Source organism: Anas acuta, chromosome 26 (assembly GCF_963932015.1).
Source record: "Anas acuta chromosome 26, bAnaAcu1.1, whole genome shotgun sequence".
In the NCBI taxonomy this organism is placed as follows: domain Eukaryota; kingdom Metazoa; phylum Chordata; class Aves; order Anseriformes; family Anatidae; genus Anas; species Anas acuta.
The window spans coordinates 2,795,524-2,813,813 of record NC_089004.1 but is presented as its reverse complement, the minus strand read 5'-3'; the positions used below and the strand labels follow the sequence as shown (position 1 = coordinate 2,813,813).

General features: G+C 49.9%; 1 protein-coding gene across 6 annotated transcripts in view; it reads right to left on the bottom strand.

Moving 5' to 3' along the window:
* Positions 1-18,290, bottom strand: part of LOC137844827 (fibrillin-2-like) — a 116,884-nt gene that overhangs the window by 11,958 nt on the left and 86,636 nt on the right. For all 6 annotated transcript variants that reach the window (XM_068661451.1, XM_068661449.1, XM_068661448.1 and 3 more), the window contains 27 exons: positions 17,905-18,033; positions 14,572-14,697; positions 13,498-13,623; positions 12,999-13,121; positions 12,078-12,203; positions 11,808-11,933; positions 11,341-11,463; positions 10,750-10,872; positions 10,268-10,393; positions 9,581-9,703; positions 8,604-8,726; positions 8,334-8,495; positions 7,757-7,825; positions 7,523-7,648; positions 7,068-7,193; positions 6,500-6,649; positions 5,980-6,051; positions 4,827-4,952; positions 4,194-4,319; positions 3,564-3,689; positions 3,205-3,321; positions 2,816-2,944; positions 2,155-2,274; positions 1,636-1,761; positions 833-985; positions 379-444; positions 43-168 (listed from right to left, as the gene is read on the bottom strand). In XM_068661451.1, coding sequence (XP_068517552.1) covers positions 43-168; positions 379-444; positions 833-985; positions 1,636-1,761; positions 2,155-2,274; positions 2,816-2,944; positions 3,205-3,321; positions 3,564-3,689; positions 4,194-4,319; positions 4,827-4,952; positions 5,980-6,051; positions 6,500-6,649; positions 7,068-7,193; positions 7,523-7,648; positions 7,757-7,825; positions 8,334-8,495; positions 8,604-8,726; positions 9,581-9,703; positions 10,268-10,393; positions 10,750-10,872; positions 11,341-11,463; positions 11,808-11,933; positions 12,078-12,203; positions 12,999-13,121; positions 13,498-13,623; positions 14,572-14,697; positions 17,905-18,033 — 3,294 coding nt within the window. The remainder of the gene's footprint in view (positions 1-42; positions 169-378; positions 445-832; positions 986-1,635; positions 1,762-2,154; positions 2,275-2,815; positions 2,945-3,204; positions 3,322-3,563; positions 3,690-4,193; positions 4,320-4,826; positions 4,953-5,979; positions 6,052-6,499; positions 6,650-7,067; positions 7,194-7,522; positions 7,649-7,756; positions 7,826-8,333; positions 8,496-8,603; positions 8,727-9,580; positions 9,704-10,267; positions 10,394-10,749; positions 10,873-11,340; positions 11,464-11,807; positions 11,934-12,077; positions 12,204-12,998; positions 13,122-13,497; positions 13,624-14,571; positions 14,698-17,904; positions 18,034-18,290) is intronic.

The following is an 18,290-nucleotide window of genomic DNA, read 5'->3' as shown; positions in this document are numbered from 1 at the left end:
ATAAATGCAAGAGGGAGTGGTGCTCCCCACTCAGACCCTTACCTACACAATTGACTCCTGTGTAATCCAGGTTGTACCCAAAAGGGCACTCACAGCGGAAGGAGCCATCAGTGTTAATGCAGGCCCCGTTTATGCAGACACCCAAGTTCTCCGAGCATTCATTCACATCTAGAAGGGAAACCAAGGCAATGAAACCTCATGTGAGCATGTGGCCAGAAATATCTGTCTTCACCAGGGCTGGTGACTGTGCTGGTGAGCAGAGACGGTGAGCTTGGGAGGACACCCACCCAAACTACTCTCCAGATAGCCTAAGTTTGGTTGCTTCTACGCTTCACACCCACAGGACACATTTCTTCTCATCCCTAGATCAGACCTTACCTTCTCGGGTGTCACCTGGCCCTGGGATGGCTCCATGACCATAAGGACACAGCTCCTGGAAGGCAACTGGAATAAAGTAGAGAAGTGAGATATGCTTAGAGATGCTTCCATTCTCAGAGCTGTATGGGAAACACCTTTGCCCACCTTGCATCTGGAAGCACTGAGATGCTTTTCCCTTATCTAAAGTTCCACCAAGAAATGAGAGCAAATCCAAAACAGAAATAAGCAATCCATTTCCCAGTAACCTGACTATGGTTGCTGGAGGCTCAGGGAATATTGCAATCTAGTAAGGGTGACTAGGTTTCAAAGCAGTACTCCTGAGACGAAGGAGTGCACTCTGCTGGATAGCTCTCATTGCAGGTTGTTTGGCCTAACCTGCACACTTTCCCCATATTGCTCATGTTGGAGAAACACACAGACACATCGCCCATGAGCTAGGGCCCAGCACACCTACCATTTCCTTCCTGGGGGCACAGCTCACATGGGTCTCCCCAGCCTTCTCCTGGCATCTTGCTGCAGCAACACCGAGCCTTGGTGGTGTTGAAGGCCTTTGGGACAGAGCACTTCCCATTGTCAAAACGAGTGAAGCAGAAGCTCTGGCGAGTGTCTGTGGAAGGACAGGGAGATGCACAGGGCATTGCAGAAATCCATTATGCCATCCTCCCCTTTCCCCTTCAGTATGAGGAAGGTCCTCTTCTGGATACTTGTGTCCAGGATGGCTCTAGAGGCAGGCAGTGCTGCTGCAGAGGAAGGGAGCAGCCCACACCCCCCTTAATTTTGGCTCAGAGACACCAAGTTGTCCTGGAGCTGTGCATAAACTGGTGGCAAACCAGGATATTTTATTATCATGCCTCCCTTCCCACCTCTCCCCCAACACTCTCTGTCTTGAGCACACCCCTACGGATGCACAGCAGACAGCAATAGTGCTGTTGCCAGCTCCTGACTCTATCTGTGGTGTTTGTGTTCCATAGAATCATTCACCGCTAAGATCATCTACTCCAACTATCCCCCTACCTCCAATATTGCCCACTAAACCATGTCCCTAAGTAGCATATCTACCCTTTTCTTAAAACACTTGCAAGGATGGTGAATCCACCACTTCCCTCGGCAACCTGGGAGCCTAAGCACTCTGAAAAGAAATTTTTGATGATATCCAATCTGAACCTTCCCTGGCGCAACTTGAGGCCATTCCCTCTTGTCCTAACATTTACCATGTCCTGTACTTCCCCACCATCCTGCAGGCAGAGCCACACTCACCAAAGCACCGTCGTCCGTTATCAGACAGCACAAAGCCAGGAGGGCAAACACACTGGAAGCTGCCAGGAGTATTGGTGCACGTCCCGAAGAGGCAGATGTTGGGCTCCTCCTCACATTCATTGATATCTGGGACCATTGCAGATGCATTACTTACAGAGCAGCCAAAGGTTGCTCCTTTGCTCATTACATTAAAACCAGGTGAAGTCAGGATGTTTGGAGAGCTCTGTTGCTCACAGGTCTCACCCCTTTTGGGGATGGGAAGCTTGGCTGGGAAGCTGAAGCTTCCCACCTTCAGGGCAAATGGGACAATTGAAGAGGTCAGGGTACAGCAAAACCACTGACCCTCTCCTGTCCTGGCAGCAGGCCTTGCCTTTCTCTGTGCCCAATTGCTTTCAGGAGGATATTTGGGGGTGGTGATGCATGCCCCAGCCCACCCAGGAAGAATATGGTTGCTCTGGGAATAGCCCAAGGTGACCACATGCTGTGCTAAGAATGGAGGAGGCAGAGAGCCAACATTACCAATGCAGTTGTCGTTCTGCACTTCATACCCAGGGGGGCAGATACAGCGGAAGGAGCCCTCCAGGTTCTGGCAGGTGCCGGGGGAGCAGGTCCCAGGCAGGCTCACACACTCATTGATGTCTGCAGAGGAGAGGAAATAAGCAATGGCAGTGTCTGTGCTCAGCTCTAAGAATTCAGGTGGAGGGTACCTTTTCTGTAGTGTGGTGGGCATAAATAACCGGGGTACAACGTGCCTGTCTGTCCCTGCAGCCCCACAGGCTGCACCAGCGCTGGGACCATCTCAAGCAAAACCAGTCCTGCCTTGCAGGGTAGTTCTCTGGTTAGCTGGTACGACTCTGCATGCTTTAGGAGCATGGACAAGACAATATTTGCCCTCTTTGTCTGCAGGTCTCAGCTGGTTGCAAGGGACTGGCATGACTGTTCCTCGCATTGCTGGAACTGAGACACAGGCGTAGTGGGGTCCAATCCAGTCATTGGCAGTCAAATGACAATGCTTTGACTTGACGGGACTTGGGGCATTGTGAGCGAGTCCATTTGCCTCAGATGGGAATACCTTTAGGTAGACCAGCTCGGGGACCAGGTATCTTAGCACTACACCATGCCAGCCATGCCAGCATACGGCATAACTCTCTGAGGATTAGCCTGCTCCACATACACTCACCTACACAGTTCTTCCCATCAGGGGTCCGGTCATAACCCTCTTGGCACAGGCACTGGAAGGAGCCGATGCTATTGATGCACTGGCCATTTCGACACACCTGTCCCACCAGGGATGAACACTCATCAATATCTGTGGGGGGAAAACGACAAGAACAGTGGAAAGAGATATGCACAGCGTGAGTGTCAGTGTACCACCCTGACCAGCCCCTTATCTCTGACTGGTAACATGTCCAACTATCCCGATAGCCACGGACAGGATAACAGCTGCCATGTGGCACCCAGAGTCACCCCCTGCATGCCCCTGTGTGACACCCAGTGACTGCCCCTCAGCTCTTGCCAGATGACACCAGTCATCCATTACCCGTGTGGTTGGGACCGTGCGTAACTCACCCATGCAGTCATTATTGTGTGTCAGCTCAAAGCCAGGGAAGCAAAGGCAGTTGTAGGAGCCAACTGTGTTCTTGCAGGTCCCATTTCCACAGGGTTGCCGGTCACATTCATCAATATCTGCAGGGAAAAGGACACAGCTGACTGAGGGGCAATGTGAGCTGAGAGACATTGTCTTGGATGTGCAGACAGGGTCCAGAGAGCTGCACATGTCTATGGTTTTGCAAGGCCAGCCTGAGATTAAGAGGACACAGTGGCCACATCCTTGGCACTACCCAGCAGGTGCTGGGGAGAGCTCACGTCCATCCTGACACCGTGAGTCACTCAAAAGGACAGTGCAGGGCTGGGGCAGTCACACTGACCCATGCACATGGTCTGCTCCCCGGTGGCCTTGAAGCCGTTATGACAGATGCAGATGTAGCTGCCCTCGGTGTCAACACAGTCCCCGTGGCTGCAGACATTGGGTATCTCCTGGCACTCATTGCGACCTAAAACAAAGCAAAGTGGGCACCAGTGAGCAGAAGGGATGGGCCAAATGGGAGAAGTCGAGGTGCTAACCATTTGCAGATCCCTGCTTGCTGTGTTTGTGAGCAACAGCGCAGCAGAATGGGATCTGAGTTTTCAGAGAGATGGCTCTTCACAGAGAAGAAGCAAGAAGACTTTTTGATCTGCAATCTCTAAAAAAGTAAGTTTCATTAAATCAAATGGCCTGAGCTGCCAAACTAAAGCTGCAATTCACAGAGATCCTTTTTCACCCCCAGGGGCCCACAGTCCCTTGGAATTATTCTAAAAGGGTAGGCATCCCATAATCACAGCACAGGTCCCCAAGCCTGACAAAAGATCAGGAACCAGTGCATGGGTCTGGCATATCCTTCATCCTGTCCTTCCTTGGGTCCACACAGGGTGGTCTGCAAAGCCAGATGAATAGCTTAGGGGGTTCAGCACCTCCCACATGTGCCTCTAGAATAGGTAGCAAACAGCTCCCATCTTACCCACGCAGGCTCCGCTAGGCGACAGCTTGTATCCAGTTGAGCATTCACACCTGTAACTGCCGGGGATGTTGATGCAGTCAGCATTACGCTGGCAGAGGTTCTCCCCGCTGCTGCATTCATCAATGTCTGTGGGAGGAGAGAAGTGCACACCTTGACTGTGCAGAGTGCCAACAACTCACCAGGCGTTATCCTGGTAGGGCTGGAGAGGCTAATTGGAATCAACTGAATTGTTACCTGTGGTTTGTTCCAACCAGTGTCAATATTCATCATTTTTCTATTGCTTTGTAATAAAATAATGCATTTTAGGTATAATTCAATTCTTTTAAACAATAGCATTTACAAACACTAAAAAAACACAAAACAAACAAAAAAAGAAAACAAACAAAAGCACTAAAACCAGAAGAGGAAAAAAACAGAAAGGAACATTCACAAAACCCAGCATTTGTTTTTTGTCCAAGATTTGATGCAGAAAAGTCAAATAATTTCAAGAAGGCTGAGAATGTGAGGATTCTATCTATGGCTGCTGACAGCCCTGACCCTGATGCCCCATGACCTGGGGAGATGCTAGTGCTGTGCTGAGCCCCCCCACCCCCATAGGCACCCTTGGGAGCACTGTCCTGGCTGTTCTGTTACCTTCACAGATGAGCAGGATGTTGTTGTAGCTGAATCCAATGGGGCACTCGCACCGAAAGCTGCCAATCTGATTGATGCAGACACCATTCGTGCAGATAGCAGGGATCTCACTGCACTCATCGATATCTAGACACAGATAACATCTGTCATCAAACCAGGAAGGCAGAAAAGAAGAAAGCATCCCCCATAACTGGAATACTATTGCCCTTGTTCATTCTACAAAGAAGATTAACAGGGAAAGGACACCAGGCAACCAGTGGGACAACTCTTGCAGGATTAGTACTGGATCCTGCAGATAGTGCCAGGCAAGGACTGCTCTGCATAATTCTGCCTACCCAACAGAGCCACACGACTGTAAGTCACAGGAGCCAGAGGATTGCTGGCAGAGCCTGCACAGCACATGTTGGGAGGGATCCTACTGAAGACATCCACCTTGCTTTCTTCGAGTATACTTCTGTAGTACAATAGACACTAGCTCAGGCTGCGGGACCAGGCTGGAACTGGGAAGCTCAGGGAAGCCTCTGAAACACTGAGAGGGCTTGAGGGGCCCTGACTCTTATCTCTGTGTTCAGTACAATCTACCACCAGGCCTGCCAGCCCTGCAGCCCCACACAAATGACTGACAACCTCTGTAGCATGGCCCACGCTTCAAGTTCTTGCTTGGACTGCAGAACTTCCATAGACACTCCACAAATTCCATAACTTTCACCAGCACCTCTGACTTTCCATCTACCAAAATACAAACCCGAAATCTCAGCTCTCAGCACTCTGAGGTTGCAATGCCTGTGCTGCTAGCACAGGCCGTAGACAAGTGCCAGGTCTATCACATGTGAATTCTAGATCTACCTGGCTACAGGCTACTGTCTATGGTCACTGGCCACCCGTCTGTCCAGGTAGCACTGAGACCAACAGACGACTGCAAATGTGGAGAGCCCTGAGCAGCCCAGGCACTCTGGACACAATCCTGAAGGCTTGGTGAACTGCTTGCAACCATGTTTGCCACCTCTTTCCCTTCCCTCTTCTACTCAAGGCGTAATTTGCTGAGGGAATGGAAGCAAACGTGCTCACAGACACTGTGGGAAGAAAGTAGAAGGGTAGAGAGAGCAGGCCTGGCAGCACACGTGTGGGGACAGAAGGGGCTGGCTGTACTCACCGATTGGCTTCCCTGTGTGGATGTCGATGATAAAGCCAGGGGCCTGGTTCCCACACAGGATCTGGTACTCAGCTGGAAGGGAAACACCACAGTCATGGCCATGCCTGCTGGGCAGCCAGTGAGGAGTGAGAGGGATGAGGGCCAAGAATGGCTGGAGTGAGCAGAGAGAGGATGTAACAGGTCGGAGGGGGATCTGCATGGTGCCTGGCCAGGAATCTCAGGGGCTGGCACGTGGGGAATGCGGAGCACGTCTATGGCACAGGGCAGAGAGCTTATACATGTACTGCAGGGCATAGACACACCTACATGTACACACGCACACTGGCACATACACACAAAGACATGCATGCACGTGCATGTCCCCATAGCGTTCACACCCGTAGGCACTGTCTGCCAGCCATGATGCTTTTTCTTCTCCCCCACTATTCTGTTACTCCCCCTGTGCCTGTGTCTCAAAGTGCACGGAAAAGTAAGAGGGTAGCCATGATCTCCAGATGCCTTTCCAGGAAGTTTGACTTACAGCTGGCTGGCGTGGGGCAGGGCTCGCACGGCTTATTCCAGGCCTTGCCAATGTTGTAGGAGCAGCAGCACATCTTCTTGGTCATGTTGAAGGACAGCTCATTCTCACACGTGTCATTGTAGTTGCGATAGCACACACTCTTCCTCATGTCTGCAAAGGCAGCGCAGACATTGTCTTGTGCCCACCCTCAGAACAAGTGCTGCAAGCCCGAGTGAGCTCCTTGCTGGGGATATGTCAGATGGCCCTGTCCTGGTGCTCAGGGACTGCACATAATGCACAGGCCCAGCAAAGTGGCTGCAGGGATGGGCTGAAGCCCTACTCAATGAGAGCTTTGGACTCTGTCCCACAGCAGGCAGTGGCAATGCACATCCTCTGACATGGGCAACGTGTGTGGTGTAGGGGCAGGGATGCATTCAGGCACCCTGATTCCCAGCCCCTGCTCCCAGCACTTCCCACTCCTTCCACTCAGCCACACTGCCCGTATCATGCTGCCCACAGCACCACCCATGAGTAGTGCAGAGCCAGGGCACTGCTGGGCCCCTTCCCAGAGTTTTGGATAATGCCATACCCATGCAGTTATTTCCTCCGTTGACTTGCATGTACTCAGGGGGGCACACACAGGTGTAGTTGCCGAGGGTGTTGTAGCAGGTCCCGGGGCCGCAGATCCCAATGTGAGCAGAGCACTCATCAATATCTGCCGAACAAGAGGAGACAGGAGGTTAAAGTACTGCGCACAGGTAGAGACAGGCCTGATGTGGCGTGGAGGATGGGCTTGGCACTAGGTATGGATAGGCCTGGCACAGGGCACGTGCAAGCTGGCATGGGGACCAGGCTGGGAGAGAGAAAGGGGCCAGGGTTTGTGAAAAGAACAGTAAATGTGGAAGAGAAAGGGGAAGATACTCTGCCAACCACTCCTACAGCACAAAGGGAAGGCCCAGCACAGATACAACCATGACTCTGTTGCACACAGATACACATGCATGCACACACTTGTGCCACAGACACCAAGCACAGGACAGCTACCTTCACAGATGCGTGTGTCCTCATTGAGGTAGTAGCCGAGGGGGCACTCACACTGGAAGCTGCCAAAAGTGTTCACACAGTTGCCACCCTGGCAGAGGCCCGGCAGCTCCTGGCACTCATCGATATCTGTGGAGGGAGAGCAGCCAGGAGGTGTTCACTACCTGGCAGACCAGACCAGGGAGTGTCCTCAAACCAGGACCCCTCGTGAGGGTCAGGATGGCCAGCTGGGCTTACCTTCCAGGATGACAGTGATGGGGTTGGGCCGGAAACCTTCTCCTCCAGGGCACAGGGTCTTGTACTCAGCTGTGGAAAAAGTCAGTCAGGAGGGTCCTGAGCTGAGTAAGCTCCTGTGAAACAGGACAGGGAGGGAAACCCAGGGGAAACCCAGGAGAATCCCAGGAGAAACAGGACATGGGGATGGTGATTGAGGTACAGACGGAGCAGCGTGACTCCTGTCACACTCTATGCCAACTTAGCTTCTCCAGCTCTGCCCGCCCAGTCCTGAATGGGGTTATTCCACATTCCCCAGCCTTGTGACAAGGAATAAAGGATTCCAGTCTGGACCCCTGAGTTACAGCCTGCCTGGTCTTCCCCCACCTTTCCCCAGCCTTGGTCTACGTGTCTAACCTTGCACAGCAGGGTCAGCCTCTCCTCCCTCATTTCCTTTGCTCTGTAATAATTCTAACAAATACTGGACCTGGGACCTCTAGCCTGAGCTGAGAAGCTACAGGGACACAGCCCCTTTTCTTCTTTCTGCCGTGTGCTGCCCATCCAGCCCATCCAGTTCATCCCAGATGCCTTCCCAACTCACTTGTGTTGGCTGGAGGACAAAGCTCACAGGGGTTACCCCATGCACGACCCAGTGAGCAGCAGCAAGATGCCCGAGTGACACCAACTCCAATCTCTGCACTGCAGGAGATGCCCCCATCTCCTCGATCCTGGGTGTCCAGGAAGCAGTTTCCAACACGGGTATCTATGCAAAGAAAGTACTGTGTGAGTACACAAAGAATTGTATGCACAGGAGGAAAAACATCTGAGCTTTTGACAGGAAAGTGTGTTTACTAGACAGGTCCCCACTCACCCACACAGCCCACACCAGTGGGGTTCAACTCAAAGTCTTGTGGACAGTTGCACAGGTAGCTGCCAGGGGTGTTGACACACAGGCCATTGATACAGTTCACAGGGTCAGCACATTCATTGATGTCTGAAAAGATGGAAAGATGAAGACTGAAAAGAAAGATGAATACTGCCACAGAAACCACTCATCTAACCTGGTCTTGAACACCTCCAGGGATGGGGCATCCACAACCTCTCCAGGCAACCTGTTCCAGTGGCTCAACACCCTCTGAGGGATGAATTTCCTCCTAATCTCTATTCTAAATCTCCCCTCATTTAGTTTAAAAACATTCCCCCTTGTCCTGTCATTATCTGGTTGAGCAAACAGTTGCTCTCCATCTTTTTTATATGTCCCCTTTAAGTACTGAAAGGTCGCAATGAAGTCACCCTGGAGCCTTCTCTTCTGTAGGCTGAACATCCCCAGCTGTCTCAGCCTTTCTTGATAGGAGAGGTGCTCTGGCCCCTTGATCATCTTTGTCCCTCCTCTGGACCCTCTCTAACAGATCCATGTCCTTCTTGTGCCAGGCCCCAGACCTGGATGCAGCACTCCAGGTGGTACCTCACAAGGACAAAGCAGAGAAGCACAATCACCTCCCTCCACCTGCTGCCCACTCCTTTGTTGATGCAGCCCAGGATGCAGTTGGCCTTCTGGGCTGCAAGCACGCACTGATGTTTTTGTCAACTGATGCAGTCAGTATTAATAAATCTTAAAATGCTGCTAGATCAAACCTGTGTAAAAATTTCTTGAGACAAACCAAGTGTCCTCAGCCTCTCCTCACAGGCCATGCCTTTCAGCCCTTTGACCAGTTTTGTTACCCTTCTCTGGATGCTTTAAAGTACCTTAACATCCTTTTTTTACTGTGGAGCCCAGAACACAATATTCAAGGAGAGGATGTACCATGTCACTAATCCTCATCCAATGGACACATGCAAGTCCTGTACCTGTGCAGTTGCCTCCACTCCTGTCCAGTTCATAGCCATCATCACAGGCGCAACGGAACATCCCAGGCAGGTTCTGGCAGGTCCCAAAGACACAGATATTCTGGAAAGTGCATTCATCGATATCTGCAAGAGAGGGAGAGCTGGGTACTCAGGATCTGGCAAGGTGAGGGATAGGACAGGACTCTCCCGCTCTCTGCAAAGCAGAGCCACAGCCTAGTCACCCACTTGGTAACCCATGTCCTCATGATGGTTCTAGTTCCAAGGGATATCACCTCCTGGGTGAGCAGAACCAGGAATGCTGTGTCAATGCCTTCTCCCCTCACTCCTGTTTAGTTGATTGCTCACATATTGCCTGAATCCTCAGCTTAGCCCAGCCCTGCAGGCTGGGGACCAAGGCCTAGAAGTGGAAGAGCTGACACATCTGAAGAGTAGGTCTCACCTGGAGCTGCCAGCCTGGGGAATAGCACCTTGGAGTCAGAGCAGAGCCTACAGTTCATCACTGACAATGGGGTACCCAGGGTCAGGGTTCTGACTACCTGCAAGAACCCAGGAGCCTTGCACCACCAGATGATGGTGTGTCTTGCTTAGTAGTGGATCAGGTGGCTATGGTGCTGAGGAGAGGCAAAGGCCAGAAAGGAGGTAGACCCTGGATATCTTGAAGTCGGTAACAAAACTCTGTGTACTTACCCTGGCAGGCCTTGCTGTCCTCTGTGGGATTGAAGCCCATCTCGCACTCGCAGCGATAACCCCCAGGTGCATTGAGACACTGTCCATTCTCACACAGGTTCACATTGTCCGCACATTCATCCACATCTAGAGAGAGTCACGTGTGAGACTGAAATGGTGTGCACCCAAATATAGGAGCTTTTTCCACCTTGCCCAGGAAATTCCCACAAGCTTGTTCCCACCCCTCTGCTAGGAGGCTGCAAAGAGGGGGCTGAGATACTTCTCAATCTTCCCCAAACACCAGGTGAGAAGAAGGTGGATCTCTGCTGAAGGTAAATCAGCAGGTTGTAGTGCAGGGCAGGCTGCAGTGGGTTTTGGAAGATATCTGGTTTGGGGAATCCCATACAGGCAGCCAGGTGCTGGGCGAGTTTGAGAGGGGTGAGCCCTTTGCCTCAGGACATGCAAACCACATTCCTGCTGCTGAGTGAGTTTGTGGGACTTACCTGTGCAGGAGAAGCCATCCCCATTAAAGCCTTCTCGGCAGGCGCAGCGGTAGGACCCTGGTGTGTTGATGCAGTTGGCGTTCAGGTTGCACTTGTGCTCTTCAGTTGCACACTCATCCAGGTCTGGGGAGGGAAGAGCACCCTGTCAATTCAGACACACATACCCACACATACACCCTTACATCCCTTTATACATACCGCACACATTGATCCAGTGAGTCCTGCACTCTTATAAGCACATCATACATACACCAGCACATCCCTACACACCTCCCACACCCACACCCCACTGTACAGCCACATTGCCATCTGACATTCATCCAAACACATTTCAATATCACACACACACACTCCACATCCCACAAACATATGCCCTTGCTACCACCATCACTGGGATCCTTCCCAGACATAGTCACAGAGCCTGACAGTGCAACACCTGCAGCCCCCCTTCATCCTGCACCTGCACTTTGAAAAATCCTCATGCAGGGCCCCTTGGGCTCAAGACCATTGTAAGCCAACCCAGCCCAACCTTCACAGGTAGCCACAGAGCACCTGGACACACCAATATGCTCTCCTAGGATGAGAACTCACCATTGCACTTCAGCCCATCTCCAAGCCACCCTGTGCGACACTTGCACTTGAAGCTCCCAGGCACATTGATGCAGGAGGCATGCATGTCACAGTTGTGAGCCCCAATCTCACATTCATCAATGTCTGCAAGAAGGAAGGATATCAGAGCATGATGCAACTCAGCTTCCCCAAGAACATGTTGCCCTGGGGTTGTATCCTTGAGCTGAAGAGCTGATCTTTGTTCCCTTCTGGAATATAGAGACAAAAGGAAGGACAGCTTCCTGGCTTGGCTATAAACCAGGGAAGTGTCACCCTGCCTGAAACTTGCCTTAGTGCCAGTGTGTGCCTGCCCAGGAGGGGCTCCCAGCCCCAGGGGTGCCCACGGTATCCCCCATCAGAGAGATGGAGTTTCCTCCAAGGCAGCTGCAGGAGGTATTTGTGAGGGCTCCCACTAGCACTCTGGGGCTTCAGTGCTGATGTGTTCCCACCTGTGCAGCCTGTGGTTCCCTTCTTGACGAAGTAGCCCAGCTGGCAGTGACAGATGAAGGAGCCCTTTGTGTTTTCACACTCGCCGTGCAGGCAGATGTTAGGGTTGAGATCACATTCATTCACATCTGCAGAGGAAAAAGGGCTTGCTTTGAACACCACAAGGACCATGTCCTGACTTTGCAGCAAGCTTCTGCTTCTCTCCTTCCTTCCCTCCCCCAGCAACCTTGTGGTACAGTGTTGATGTGCCCAGGGCACAGCTATGTCCTTACCAATACAAGTCTTCATGTCCAGGGATGCCATGAAGCCATCGAAGCAGAGGCAGCGATACTCCCCAGGGATGTTAGTACACTGCCCACCGTCACAGATGTCTGGATTATCCTCACATTCATCAATATCTAGAGAGAGAAGACCATTGCTTTAGTTAAGAAGTTAAGAGCCAGGGAAAGGGTACTATGGGAGCAGTAGGGGGCAGGAGGGAGTCACAGGAGGGGCTGTGTAACAAGTCATGTACAGGCCTGGGGGGCCTGTAAGGAGGGGCTGGACTTTGAATCAGAGAATCACAGAATTGTAGGGGCTGGCAGGGCCCTCCAGAGATCATCGGGCCCAACCCTCCTGCCAAAGCAGGTTCCCTAGAGCAGGCTGCCCAGGGAGGCGTCCAGACGGGCCTTGAATATCTCCAGAGAAGGAGCCCCCCCAGCCTCCCTGGGCAGTTTGTCCCAGCACTCTGTCACCCTCCCCGGGAAGAAGTTCTTTGGCGTGTTGGTGTGGAACTGTCTGGGCTCCATTTGGTGGCCACTGCCCCTTGTCCTGTCCCCACAGAGCCCTGAGAAGAGGTTGGCCATGTCCCTCTGTCTGCCACCCCTCAGCTCTTTCCAGACACTGCTCAGATCCCCTCTCAGCCTCTCTCAGCCTCTCCTCCCAGGGGAGATGCTCCAGGCCCCGGATCATCTCTGTGGCCTCTGCTGGGCTCATTCCAGGAGATCCCTTCCTTTTTTGTGCTGGGGAGTCCAGAACTTGACCCAGCCCTCCAGGTGAATTGACAGCACTGCAGAGTAAACCTTAGTCCAGAGAAATCAGCTCTCTGGAAGTGACCTAAAAATGAGACCCCCACACTCTCACACTATGTCTGACACGCAGTGGATGCAGAGGACCCTGGGACAGCACTTATGAGAGCCAAGCTTAACACTCACCTGCACATGATCTCTTGTCTGGCATCAGTGCATAGCCTTCACTGCAGCTGCACTCATAGCTGCCTTCTGAGTTGGAGCAGTGCGTGTCACAGCCACCATTGGTTATGGTGCACTCGTCAATGTCTGGGGGAGAAGGGAGAAGTCAAACATCGAGTTAAGTCATCACCTGGGATACGTGCACTGCAGCAGCCCTGCTCAGATTCAGCGCCAGCATGCAAGAACGAGGTGGGAGAGGTGCCTTTGTGATGGGCTTGCTGCAGAGGGAACAAAGCTCCCCTGCTCAGGTGAAAGCATTCTTGCCTTCACTGTCAACCACTTCCCAGCTCACCAGTTTCATAGCTGGTGATAACCCTTTGCCAACAGGCAGGAGGTTCCCCCCACACCTGATGTTAACTTACACTCAGACACCCTGCTGAGCATCATAAGGGGTATGAAGCCAGGAGGGTCCTGGATGCACAATGGGGTCTTAGCATAGCATTTGGCAAAGTGGAGTACTCACCGACACAGCCCTGTCTGTCTGGTGTGGCCTGGAAGCCTGAATCACAAGCGCACTGGTAGGTACCGATGATATTGACACAGCGTCCATTGCGACACAAGTTGTCACTGAGAGAGCACTCGTTGATATCTGTGGTGGAGAGAAGAGTTTGAGCAGCCAGCCATCCTGCTACCATGTCAAGCATCATTTGGTACACAGCCCTGGGTACCCTGACCTACAATCTCAATTTGTCCTTGCTTTCTGACCTGATACTCTCCCATGTACTTTCTGTCCTGAGAAGAGAAAGCAGGCTGATTCCCCAGAGCCATGACCTGCAGTCCCTAGGCTCAGCCCCAGGCTGGTCCGATTTAACTCTACCTTCATTCTTCTGTCCTCTCTGAGTCAGCAATTCACTGCCTCCTCCCATCATTACTTGGTGCTGTTTATGATTCCCAGGAGCCTGAAACACAGATTCCTGATCATGCTAGAACCCAGCTCAGCTCAGACTGCCCTAGGCAAGTTCCTTTTGATTGTACACTTACTGCCAGCTTGCAGGTTATGGCTGTGCAAATGGTCTAAACAAAGCTACAAATGAGCACTACAACTTGGTTGTTTAACACGTAACAAGCACTTGACACTACCTCACACTGCCTAGACCACTCTCAGAGATTACAAGAGACTAGGAACTGTTCCTAACTGGAGTGTCACCAACTTGCTTGGGAGGTTAGACCTTGGTTGTACGGATATGTGCAGGTAGAGATTTTGGGGCTTCAGGCCTAAAGAATATTTAATTTACTGGTAGAGATATAGCTATAGCAGCCAGTAGAAAATGAAGATCTGCCATTGCCTTACCAGCACCTCACTGCTCTGTGTATTCAATGAAGAGCAGGTAGAACAAGAGACAAATGCAGTGAAACCCTGGGAGTCATCTCAGAACTTCCTGGTTGAGTGTGTTTTACACATACATGGCATTGGAAGAAAATTCATGGGTCTACTATGAGACTCAAGTCTCATTATCCTCATCATTATCCTTCATCATTATCATCATCATTATCCTTGGTCAGACTCTGGTCATAACATAGCTTTCCATCACCTTACCTACACAAATGTTCCCTTCAGAAGTCAGCTCGTGTCCAGGCGGGCAGATACATTCAAAGCTGCCATCTGTGTTCATGCAGATCCCACCTCGGCACAGCAGCGGGTCCTGCTCGCACTCGTTGATATCTGCAGAGCGACATGAAATGTGGTTGATTTTTCCCTTCAGCTGGGTTTTCCCAATAATGGGGTGGTGCTGGTGCCAGGCACCACAGTTCTACCAACAGAGATACATCACAAAGCAGAGACACATCCCAAGATTAACAGGGTGGTGAATCCAGGGTTTATGTGAGCCCAGATGGATTTAGGGTTGCATTTTGGAAAACAGCAGCTGTTGCTTTGACCTCAGCAGAATGCAAAGCATAACATCAGGAGGAAATAAATTCCTAGCTTTGTGCAGATTATCCAGCACGGATTAGATAGAATCATAGAAACATTTAGGTTGGAAACTACCTCTAAAATCATCAAGTTCAACCATTAACCTAGCACTGCCAGGGAAGGGAAGGGAAGGGAAGGGAAGGGAAGGGAAGGGAAGGGAAGGGAAGGGAAGGGAAGGGAAGGGAAGGGAAGGGAAGGGAAGGGAAGGGAAGGGATAACTGTAGAATGTGCAATGACGGCAGGAGGCCAAGCAGTGTTATCAAGAAAGACCAAGAATTTATCTGCATATAGAATTCATGTATACAGATAAATTTATGTATAGAACTGGAAATAAGAGGTCTACTAATTTCAGCAGTTATCTTATGATGATATAACTGAGAGCTACTTACAAGAAACATATATTAACTAGAAAAGAGACCAAGCTACATATAACTATTAAAATGAGCGATGTAGCATGTGAGATAGCATTTATGGCAGACAGATGAATCAGGTTAATCATAGCAGAATAACTGTGGTGCCATGGATAGGGTACGATGTAAAAAGATCTACAAGTTGAAAATTTGTGGCTTAATGTAAGGGTTGAACAAATGATATCAATTATGCCTGGATATAGGTGGATGTTTAGAGTGTGTATACATAAACAATCAGTGACAATAAATAACAGATGAAGAAACGGCTGAAAAGCAGTAGAAGGGGCTGAGTTGTCACATGGAAGGCATAGCCAAATATGAATGAGAATTGGAGCTCACAGCCACCGAGTTCAAGCTGCTGGCCTGGCAAGGCTCCACTGTGCACTAGCCAATCCCAAGTGTAACGGTTGTTGTCTCCCCATATGGCAGAAATGAAAATACCAGGCACGGATTCTGTCCTTCACTTGGTGGCAATGCCAGGGGCAGGCTCCAGCTGCTGGTGGCTCAGACAAAAGGAAGGTCAGTGGCCAAGGTCTGGTGCAAGGCAAGATCCAAGCCAATAGAGAATCCAAAAATGAAAAAGCCCTTAGGCTTACATAAAAAAAGGAAGGTAGCATTGCTATTGGAATTGCAGGGAAATGTCCTTTGGGTATAATAAGCAAGAAAGGTATAAATGAAAAAGGAAATATAAGGCCTTAGGCTTACATTAAAAAAGGAAGGTAGCATTGCTATTGGAATTGCAGGGAAATGTCCTTTGGGTATAGTAATCAGGAAAGGTATAGGAAAGAACTTTAGAAAAACTGGTAAAGCGGACCCAATCAGTTTCTGGATGTGCCTGAATATGTGATATGGAAACTCAAACCTGTTGGTACAAAAAGAATCTGCCAAGTTTGTAACTGAGCTGCTTCAGAATCAGGATGTTGTCTCAGATCAGCAGGGGCTATCAAGACCTGTCACATTCATCACCTCATGGAACTCCAGTTTTGAGTGATAATATTTTATTTTATTTTATTTTATTTTATTTTATTTTATTTTATTTTATTTTATTTTATTTTATTTTATTTTATTTTATTTTATTTTATTTTATATTTTATTTTATTTTATATTTTATTTTATTTTATATTTTATATTTTATTTTATATTTTATTTTATTTTATATTTTATTTTATATTTTATTTTATTTCATTTCATTTCATTTCATTTCATTTCATTTCATTTTATTTTTTTACTGGACACGGGGGAGTTTAGTCCATGAAAATGATGGATTTAAACTCTGGTACAACCACTTGTAACAGCAACGTGAGCTGCTGTACTCTACTACTGCAGTAGGTCAGGTTCCTGGAGCTGCTGGGGTGCCCAGGGTGGCCACTGGCTGGGGCAGAGGCTCAAGTTCTGTCTGATGATCTTGAAAGGGCATAGACTCTAATGTCATGAGCTGGCTGTGAAAATGGCAGGCTTTTAGACTAATTTAGTACTACTACCAAAGGGCATGTGATGTGGCAGCCAAAAAAGCCCCCCCCAAATTTGTCATCATCAGAAAGAATTGTGAGGACAGGAAGAATCAGTTTGCTGCTGTATAAAGTGTGCCCACATCTTGAGCACCGTGTGTGTGCAGCTGGGATCTTTGAAACTTAGGATATACTGTGAAAGCTAAGCAAAAGAGCCAAGGGGATGGAGTGGCTGCCTTATGAAAAGACACTAAAGTAACTGAGACTCTGCAGTCTGAAGAGAAGTAGAATTTGATTGATGCTCGCAGAATCAGCAAAGCAATGTCTATGCTGAATTTAGAACAACTGTTTACTATATGCTTCCATACAAGAAAGGTGCCTTTGGTGAAAGTAGAACAGATCATTTAAATTGGTTAAAAGCAAATAGTTCTAGTGACCTTCTAGCATAAGCAGCCCCAGGAAGCTGTGGAGGTAGATCGGATCAGCAGGCAGCTGATCAAAATATAATTAGACAAGAGGTTCATAAGTGGATGTGGAAAGGTATATATAAATATAAAACTTGGTAACTTCCCTTGAGGCTGACATGCAGGACTGATGCACAGAGAGCCTGTGCTGTGCCTCATGAACCTCTGACTTCAATTTCTATACATTTTGCTGTCCTCCCAGGAAGATCTATGGCACTCTCAGCCCTTCACACAGAGCCCTTCCTCTCTACAAGTACTGCCATTCAGCACAGTTCTGCCTTTGCAACCAAACCAAGGTAGAAGACTCACTGCCCTGGAGAGAACAAACACTGTCAGGGATCTCCTCAGCATCAGGACTCCTGCAACGCACCTAGATGCCAATGTAGAAATTTGGCTTGATACCAGGGAACAGAGAGCTAATAAACTTCTCACAGCATCTCTGCAGGCCCAGGTCCTGTGTTGTGTAATCAACAGTGCCCAGGCGCAGACAGAAGAATGAGACAAACAGGTAGCTGGACAACCAGACATATAGACAGCAGCTTGGAATGAGACCATTTGTCAGATCTGGTACCAGAACCTCTCTTCCCCGCGGAAAAACAGTAAGGGTGCTGCTCTGCACTAGAGATAAGCCCTTACCCATGCAGTTCTTCATCATCATGAAGCCGCTCTCGTAGCCTTCAAAGCACTCACACTCGAAGCTGCCCGGTGTGTTGACACAGGTGCCATGGCCACACAGGTCTGGTGAGATGCGGCACTCGTCGATATCTGTGGGGGATGAAGAGCAGCTAGTGGTGGCAGGACAAGCTACAAAGCACAACAGCTGGCACTGAGCTGCCTCTCTCTGGTGCGGGACTGATCCTTCCTACCACAAGCTGCAGGAGGGTCACAAGCTGTTTGTGACCCTGCCCTTTGCTTCTCTGAACATCCCTAAGATAATTGCCATGACTGCTCTGGGTGCCACCATAATGCTAAGCATCCCACAAAGGCAGTGGGATGGGCACGAGTGGTTTGGAGGAACATTG